Here is a 10,057-nt window from a genome sequence, read left to right on the forward strand (position 1 = left end):
TCTGTTAGAGTTGTCAAGGACCATTTTGTCCTCCGTTAGAGTTGACAGAATAAAGGACCTAAGTGACTGACGGAATTAATTGTTAAGGACCAATCAAGTAATTAATTTTAGTCAAAAACTAAAATGTTTGGTCTGAAATTCTTTGAGGACCAAAATGAATATATACTCTAATTATTTGTACAAAAGTTATTAACATGCGAACCGCACAGAACGCAGAGTTTGCCACCCATATAAAATGATCCCATCAACGATAATCAAACTCGTTTGCATTGAATCTCCCAAAATCTCTTCGAAACTCTGCCGCCAAAAAAAAAAAAAAAAAAAACAAATACAGCACTTCCCACAAAAACGCACCGCTTCTTCAGTTACTTATACGGTTACTCCTTCGGTCCTTCTTCCTGTCCTTCACTCTTCTTGAATGCTGAGTCATTGAGTCACCACCGAGTCAAAAGAACTCGACAGCCCCACAATGTCACTCCCGTCTTCCAGGCGCAACTCGTTCAGCGGCCCGCCCCAACTCGCCGCCACGTCACCGGGGTCAACTCAGGACCTCCGCCAGCGAGTCATCATGCTTCTCAACAAGCTTTCCGACCGCGACACCCTCGCCATCGCCACGGCGGAACTCGAGTCCATCGCCAGAACTCTTAGCCCCGAGTCCTTCTCCTCCTTTCTCTCTTGCATCCACAACACCGATTCTTCTTCCAAATCGCCGGTCCGGAAGCAATGCGTTAACCTCCTCTCACTCCTCACGCGCTTCCACGGCGACGCACTAGCTCCATTTTTGTCCAAGATGATTGCAACCGTGCTCCGCCGCCTACGCGACTCTGACTCAGCCGTCCGATCTGCTTGCGTCGACGCCGTCTCCACCATGTCGTCGCGGATCACGAAACTGCCGTTCACCGCTGCGTTCCTCCGCCCGCTCATGGACGCGCTGGCGCAAGAGCAAGACGCCAACTCACAGATCGGCGCCGCGCTCTGCCTTGCCGCCGCCGTCGAGGCTGCGCCGGAGCCGGACGCGGAGGCACTTCGGCGTAGCGCGATGCCGCGGCTCGGGAAGCTCGCAAAGAGCGAAGTCTGCAAGGCAAAGGCCGCGCTCCTGGTGCTGATTGGAAGCGTTGTCGGCGCCGGCGGTGCGTCGAGCAGCGGCGTGCTGAACTGGCTAGTGCCGTGCCTGGTGGAGTTCCTGAGCAGCGAGGACTGGACGGTGAGGAAGGCAGCGGCGGAGGCGCTCGGTAAGGTCGCTACGACGGAGAGAGATTTGGCGTCGCGGCACAGGGCTCTGTGCTTGGATTCCTTGCAGAATCGTAAGTTTGATAAGGTATTGTTAAAAGCTCTGAAGATGCAGGAATTTGAAAAGAAGATAAAAGAAAATGTGAATGTTGATTGTGATGACTGTGGTGATGTTTTTGCAGGTGAAAGTTGTTAGGGAATGCATGAATCGTGCGTTGGAGATGTGGAAGGAGGTAGCTGATGATACATCTGAGGATGCGTTTTCTCCTGCTAAGTCTACATGTTCTTCATTTGGTAAGTGTAGAAAGCTTATCTTGCTTTTCAAAATATTCATCTTTCTAATTTTTAAGTAATGCTTCATTAGGATTTGGTATGGTAATTAAATTATTGCAACCTATCTGCTGTGTGTGATTTTCATGTTATGTTTTTATTTGTTCCGGCTTGGGCTTAACTGTGGGTTTAAAAATTTCGATTGACTTGTTGAGACATGAGAGTCATTGGTGGTGAAAAATTCAGGGATGCATCTTTCTTAAACCTTTTTCTTTTTCAATTTTAAATTACTTTTGCCACCTTTTAAGAGTACTCCAATAAAGACTTAATTAGCTTCATTTCAAAATTAGAAATAAGGTAAGATCTTTATTCATCTTATTGCTTTTATATTTTCTTTATGTTAAAGTGTTTTAACCATTCAAGGGTATTAGAGGAATGATTCGATAATGAAATATGCTAATCATTCTTAATTCTGGGGGTTTTCCTTATAGGTCCAGATGATAGTAAAGGCCATTGTGTCAATTTTGGCTCTAAATTTTCTCAACCGAAGAAGACAGTCCCTGTAAACAGGTCCCCTCCATCTACACATTCATTCGCATCTTCCGTAGAAAGAGAGAAACCTCTGAAGAATAATAACAAGGACTCAAGAATCAGGATATTGCATCAGCAGGATGACAACAAATTCTCAGATGAGAAACTTGTAACTCCAGTCTCAAAGTCCCCCAATTCGAAAGTGTCTAAGGAAGATGTCATTAAGACGTGTGATTTTGAAGTTTCTAAACCACCCCGAAACCAAAATGTTGTGAACTCAAGGCAAGAGATAAAGCGTGCTCTCTTTAGCAAGACTTCTGATGAGAAAGTTCAAAAATCTAGCGGTTTGAAATCACGTGTTGTTCCATGTTATGGGGATGAAAATATTGAGTCAGATGTTACTGTCAACAATGTAAATGAAGTTTGTGAGAGCCCACAAGATGCTGAGGATTTGTCATTGATTCGTGAACAACTTTTGCAAATCGAAAACCAGCAATCCAATCTGCTAGACCTCCTCCAGGTATAGTATTGTGAATTTGTGATTTTGAACTACTTCCACTCTGTTAAATATACCTTGCTCATTACTTGTTGAGTCTGTTTATTTGAACATAGTTTTTAGACAGTGTTAGTGTTTAATTAACATTATACTTGATCAAGTAAATTTTTCAACTGAGATGAAATTGTAGTAGTCTTGTTGGGTAATATTCCTTTCTGCCATTTGCCGTGACTGTTTTGCTTCTTCCATCAGACTACTGTTTAATGAAAAAAAAAATCCTTATTTAATTATTTGAACACATGATGGACCTGTTCTACCACATACTATTTTGTCTTCCTTTTACCTTGCAATTTAAGCTATCCATAGCTGAAGTAAACTGCAAATCTGCATTACGCTAACACCCAGTTGCTGTTCTTCGAAGCTTGTAAACATTTAAGGAAGTATATTATATATTTTCTGAGTTACGTTATCCTGTTTTATCTAATATAGAGATTTATTGGAAGCTCCCAAAGTGGGTTGAATTCTCTGGAGACACGTGTAAATGGCTTAGAGATGGCCTTGGATGAAATATCATATGATTTAGCAGTATCAAGTGGAAGGATTCCCAACACGGATGCCACAGAAGACATGTGTTGCAAGCTTCCTGGTTCTGACTTCTTGAGTTCTAAATTCTGGAAGAAGACCGAGACTAGGTTCTCTTCATCGGGAAGCATATCATCACCTATTACAGCAACAGCTGATAAAGCTGATAGCAAACAAATGTTAACTACAACTAATCACAAAAGATTTCAGCATCGTAGGGGTGGATTCTTTGTAAACCCATTGTCAGATGTTGAAAGCGATTCAACCCATTTAGAACAGCATTCACACAAAATGGTCCAAGATGCTGAGAAAGCACAAAGTTACAATGCCAGCTGTTTTGATGGCATTTCACCAGCTGCTTGTGAAGCACTGAGGAACCAGAACATCAGGTAACAATATATAATATTGCTGTTCTCTTTGAATGATATAATTTTCATATTCACCAGTAGTAATGGGAATTACTTTATTACATGTGTCAGATTATAACTTATGATTTTGTATTCCATGTGTTTTTTCAGGTCATCCGTGTAGAGAAGACTGTCTCGATGGCTATTTTTTAACTGCAGCATCACTAATTCGTAGGTGAAAGTGAAATTGTTGAAGCAACTTTGCTGCGTGTTTGTTCCGGTTGCAGTTTCCGGAGACTTGTTATTTCAAGTAATTATTGTTTAGAAAAGGGCTCTTTTCCCTAATATTCTCCATATTGAAGCAGAGGTAGCACTGTAGCAGCTTGTGGTTTCGGAATGCAGAGCATGCGAAAGAGTTTTCTTGATATGTACCATAATCAATATGTCAATCTTTGCCATTGCTAGAAAGGGAGGAAAGGGTGTTTATGCCTTGGATGTGCTTCAAGAAAATTAAATTATAGATGATAATATAAACCATTAACAAGAGCCCCAAAGAAAATAATGGAAATACGGAGGATCAAATAATGGATATGAAATTATGTTAAGATTAGATTGCTCTGAGATTTTATAAATTTGTTAAATTTATAATTAAGTCTCTTATATTTTAAAAGTTTAGTTAGATTTTTACATTAATTTTAAATTTGAAAACTTTTAAAATATAGAAACTTAATTAACTTTAAAAAATTATAAAAATTAATAGAATAATTTAATTTATGTAAATATTAATTTATTTACGGGTTATAAATTGCCTTTTATTATAATTTTTAGGTTTAATTAGTTTTTTATTTTTTAAAAGTTGTTTATTAAAATTAGTTTTTTTAAAAATAAATTAAGTTTTAACAAATATAAGAATTTATATCCATGTTGGTCTGAATTAGTTAAACTTCTTTTATAAAGTTTGGACATTAATAGTTTTTTTCTTGGTTTTGTGACTGATATTAATAGTTTGATACGAGAGTAATGATATCAAATTATTGAAGTCAATACCTGTATTTTGTTAGTTCTTTGTAATAACATTGAGGTACCAAAAGTTTAATCCAGAGACAAATATTGAAAATAAGGAAAGCAACACTAAAGACCTTGTGTTCGTTACATAATTTACAAGCAATTAATGCATGTTCCAAATGGTTGTTGGGAACCGCTAGTAATTGCTTCTTGCCATATCGTTCCTTGTGCTCCTTCGCGTATGTAGTTGTAATTCTCAATTAGTTTTTTATTGAGGCAATATCCAATTTAGTTTCTAAAATTTTCAATTCGATTTAGATTAGTCCTTCACTTTTTAAAATGATCAAATAAATCTTCCACTCTTAAAATCGTGAATCTTTATTGATTCAAAAGTTAAGAGGCGTTTTGATGACGCTGAGGTATACAATTAACTGCCAACTGTACGTTGATGTGGACACACAATGAGTTCAACTCAAATTGGTGTCTCAAATTTGATTAACACACCCAAATTGATCAATTCACACTTACAAAATCCTAACTCCCAAATGCTCATCTTTGTTCTTCATGTTCATCTTTGTTCTTCGTCTCCACTTCTCTCTTTCTCGTTGTTGTTGTTCATATTTATTCTTTGTCTCCACTCCTCTCCTCTTCGTTATTGTTGTTCATCTTGTGAAGCTCTGAAAAGTCGCTCTTTTGGGTGAGACATGATGGACGGTGGTGATAGAAGTCAAGGAAGTTCAAGAACAACTCTAGTGGAGAAACTACAGTAACTGAAAAATTCGAACCAGGGGTAAGAACGTTGTATTATGCAATTGTGGGTTGCGTATGGTGATAGTACTCAGCGACGCTAGAGAATTCAGGAAGACCTTTTCATGGGTGTCCCAACTATGAGGTAAAATTCTCTATTTAATGGAATTTTTAAGTTGATACGGGTTTAAAGGGATGATTTGATGATTGTTAATTCAATGTTTCTTTTTGCATTATTATAGTTTGGAGTTCACTGTAATTTCTCTCGTTGGGCTGATGAATATGAAGAATAAAGTGTGGTTCAGGTTGCACAAGAAGTTTTTAATGAACTCAATTGCAGAATAGAATCTTTAGAGAGTAGTATTAGTGTAAGAAGTAAGAATCGGAGTTTTCACGTAAAACCGTTTTAATAAAATAATTTTAGGCCCGGAATAAATTCAAACTTTAGAAGTTTTAATTTGAAAATATAAAGGTGAAATTTGATTTCAAAGAATTTTTCTGAGTTGGAAAATGTATATTTTTCAAAAAGTTTTTGTAAAAATGCATACTGGCGCTTAAGCTGACAGTACCGGCTCTAGTCTGTCCAGTGCTGCGTATTTTGAAAAATAAGATTTTAAAAAGTTGATTTATTGTTTTGAAAGGACAACAAAAATTTAGAATTGAAAATCGGGCACTAATCTTAAAAGTTTTGGCCCAAAGTGGTCAAACGGACCAAAAACACTACACGGTTGGACCGGACTCAATCTTTGCAACGAAATATTGAAATTTGAGTGATCTAAATGGAATTTTTATTTATTGTTGAATTGACTATTTGTCCCTCTGTTAGAGGTGTTTCCGAAATGTCTGCGATCGAGTAAATAGCTCTACGAACGAATGGATCGAATCGAATTGGAAAATGGAAAGATTTGTACAAGTTATACCCTTCGTCACCACAGCCCAACTTATATAAGGCAATAAATGAGCCTAAGAAGCTCATTTTAACAGAGAGAGAGAGAGAGAGAGAGAGAGAGAGAGAGAGAGAGAGAGAGAGAGAGAGAGAGAGAGAGAGAGAGAGAGAGAGAGAGAGAGAGAGAGAGAGAGAGAGAGAGAGAGAGAGAGAGAGAGAGAGAGAGAGAGAGAGAGAGAGAGAGAGAGAGAGAGAGAGAGAGAGAGGCCATTGTTACTATTCATCTCCCTATTCAAAACTCCATAACTTTTGATTCGGAACTCCAATTAATGAGTCGTTTGTGGTCACGCGAAGCTCTCGTCAAGCTCTTCGATTCTATCTAAGAAAACCTGGTAAGAAATTGCGTCTCAATCCCCAGTTTTCAGCCCTAGAATTCTGCATTTTTTGGGTTATAATTTTGAGTAGATTTTGTGGTTTTGCTTGTTTAGGTGATCTCTAGTAGCGGGTAATTGTTGGATTTTACCTCTAATCTCGTTGGTTAAGGTAAGGTTTCACTAAACCCTTGTGTTTAGTTGTTTGTGTATATTAGGTTTTGATTTTTGATACATATATGATGTTAGTTGAGCTTTGGTGGCTTGTTGGTGAGTTGAAAGCTTGTTGGACTCCAATCGTGGTGCGGTGTGCTTTTTGGGGGAGCGGCCAAGGTATGGTTTTGGTCTCCTCTATATTATATGTAATATCAATGGACACTTAGGCTAGTTGACCTTAAGATAGGTTGAAAGATTTGATTGTATGGTAAATTGTATATAAATGTATGCTTGATGATGGTTGGATGTTGAATGAATGGGTTTGAATGTTATGAGTTACATATTATTAGATAATGATTATTGATAAATTGTGTTGGTGTTGAGATTTGAAGATGGATGTTGATGATGATATTGATTGTTGGAATTGATGAGGAATTGTAGTGGTTGTTGAATTTGGTTGGTTGATGATGTATGATGAATTGATGTTGTTGAAGTTGTTAAATAATGTTGTTGATGTATGATGTGTGATGAATTTGGATGAGAAATATTATTGAGATTGCTAAACAATATTGATTATTGATATTGAGGATGAATGAGGTTGATGTTGATGAATTGAAAGTGGTAAAATGGTTATTGTTAAATGTTGGATGAGAAGGGGTTTTAGTGTGAAATCATGGATAATTTGGATTTGAGAATTGATGATACGAGTAGTGGATTATGGCTTAAATGGTAAAACCTGATGTGGGATGAAGTTAAAGTGGTTTATGACGATTGAATAGGTGTGGATTTGGTTTTGATTTTGAGAGTTGGTTGAATTGGAGGTTTTTGATAAAAACTGGTTTTTAGTGAACTTTGAAGGGTCATAACTTTTGTCTCAATTTTAAAAATTTATTGAAACTTATTTAGAATTAAAGTTCATTGAAAAGTCTTCAAATTGATATAAAGTTTGTAAAATTTAGATTTTTGTAGAGGAAGTTATGGTCATTCAAAGTTGGGTGTCAAAATCTGAAATTTTGCAAAGTTGCAGAATTTTGTGATTTCTGGTATGTGCGCACGCACAACCTTGTGCGCATGCACAACCCTGTAAAATTTTAAACCTGTACACATGCACAGCCTTGTGCGTACGCACAAGCGGGAAAAGGCCTGCTGGTGAGAGCGTTAGCACGACTTGTGCGCACACATATCCAATGAAGTTTTACAACCTGTGCGCACGCACAGCCCTGTGCGCATGCACACGTTGGAAATGTCAGTCTGTTGGGGGTGCTAGCACGCCTTGTGCGAGTGAATAGAATTGTGAAAATTGGTACCTGTGTGTACGCACACCCCTATGCGTACGCACACTTTTTAAAATCCCTTTGGGCGTGCGCATGCACACCCTTGTGCGTACGCACACGCCCTGTTTCTCAAACTTAAACTTTGTTTTCAACTATTTCACCTTCCCAACAAGCTTGTAAGCTTTTGTGACACCATTTTAAGACTCTTGGGCTTATCTTCGGGTATTAAAACATGGGAAATGTCCTAGGAGATTTGATTTGGGTTTTAATTTGAAAAGTTAGCAAACAGAGGCGTAGGTTCTGGTGTATTGAGGATGAGTTTGGTTGAGAGAGAAGGATGAGTAGTGAACTTGGTGATTACTGACAATGAATTAAGGAACTGATGAACTTGAGAAATATGAATGTTTAAGGATGTTAATGGAAATGATAATGGTTATTATGAGTTGAGGACAAAAAGAGGAATGATGATCTTGTTGAATGTGGAAAGTGTGCCAGGCACTATATCCTTGGAATGTTGAGAATTGATAATTGAAAGTGATTTGAGATGAGAAATGGTGATGATTGGTGATGCTTTGAGGTCGATGGACTTGTTGGAGGTGGAAAGTGTGCCATGCACTATATCCTTGGAATGTTGAGAATTGATAATTGAAAGTGATCTCTGAGAGTGAGATTGTGATTATGATATGCATTGTTCTCTGTCGTAGGGGCTATGGCAGTCTCCCGCCTATGTTCGGTTGTGAGGCTTGAAGCTGGGCTTCTCACCCATGTTTATCGCTCAAGAAGAAGGTGGTAGGGCACTCTCTCTCGGAATGTCTTCCATCTGAAAGGAGAAGGTGGTATGGCACTCATCCCTCGGAATTATACCTCCTGAGCGTGTGTTTTCTCTCTGTTTGCAAGGTGATAGGGCACTATCTCTCAGAATTATACGGCATCCAGAGGAAGGTGGTACGGCACTCTCCCTCGGAACGTTTCCCTCTGAAAGGAGAAGGTGGTAGGGCACTATCCCTCGGAATTATTTCTCCTGAGTATGCGCAACAGAGAGACTAATCTGGGAGTTGCTGACCGAATTATGAGTCGGGTTTGGCACTACAACCGACATGTGATATCACAACCAATAGGACAGACATTCATCATGTGCATCTTCTAGATGTTTGCTTGCTTTGATTACTTGAGTTTGCCTAATTGTATAATATGCCTACTTGCTACTTGAATTACTTGTTATATATATGAATACTACCTATGTTTTTCTTGCTTGCATTATCTGTGTTTGTTTGGTGCTGAGGAGGTTAGGTAGGTGGCGGCGATGGGATCGCAAGGAGGGGTAGGTTGGTGAAGGCTGTGGGACAGCGGTGACTAGTTTTAGTTAGAAATTCCCTAAGATTAGATACCTTGTTTATTACTCACGGTTTAAGTTATTTATTTTGTTAAGTTTGGATATCTGTTTGGTATGAAGCTCTAGGATTGCCTCTGGCATCCCGGGGTCTTACATTTTACATTACTGGTACTGTTACCATACTGAGAACCTCCGGTTCTCATTCCATACGTTGTTGTTATTTTTCAGATGCAGGTCACAACCCACCTCAGTGAGCTGCTTGATGGTAGCAGAGCGGGGGATCTTAATCTATTTTTGTTGTCATTTTGGTTATTTTGATTAGTACTCTCACTTTTGTATTTACTTTTGCCTTAGAGGCTTACTTTGAGAGTGATATTCTGTATGAGCTATTTTACTTTCAAAACTCTGTATGTCTGTATTTAATTAGTCGGCCTAAACTCCGTAGGCTTAGACTAGTATCTTATGATTATTATACTCTTGTATAACTACACATATCTTGTTACCTTAAGTAGTGGATCTTATCTTTTACGATTGTAGCTTGTGTGAACGTTCGCGCTTTGTAATGCCATATTTGAGCTTATTTTATTCATCGGGCTTCTAGAATTATTATTCCTTATATATATATATATATATATATATATATATATATATATATATATATAAGCCTTAGAATTGTCGTAACTCTTGATTAACCTTTGCTTTACGGCATGAGGTAAAGTTTAGGGTAATTAGGGTGTTACATTTAGTGGTATCAGAGCGGTTCGTCCTCGTGAGCCTGATGGATGGATCTATTGTGCTTCATTGTATACTCTGGGTCAGTTTTCTTTCA

The 10,057-nt window shown here is 38.3% G+C and overlaps 1 protein-coding gene across 1 annotated transcript; it reads left to right on the forward strand.

Annotated features, from left to right (window-relative positions):
- The first annotated feature begins 209 nt into the window (after positions 1-209).
- Positions 210-4,061, forward strand: LOC112750112 (TORTIFOLIA1-like protein 4). The gene is made up of 5 exons (XM_025798669.3): positions 210-1,318; positions 1,413-1,524; positions 1,992-2,551; positions 3,017-3,498; positions 3,628-4,061. Exons 1-5 carry the CDS (start codon positions 470-472, stop codon positions 3,638-3,640), a joined length of 2,016 nt encoding a protein of 671 aa, XP_025654454.1. The 5' UTR covers positions 210-469; the 3' UTR covers positions 3,641-4,061.
- The last annotated feature ends 5,996 nt before the right edge of the window (positions 4,062-10,057 follow it).

This window comes from Arachis hypogaea, chromosome 15 (genome assembly GCF_003086295.3).
Source record: "Arachis hypogaea cultivar Tifrunner chromosome 15, arahy.Tifrunner.gnm2.J5K5, whole genome shotgun sequence".
NCBI lineage: Eukaryota > Viridiplantae > Streptophyta > Magnoliopsida > Fabales > Fabaceae > Arachis > Arachis hypogaea.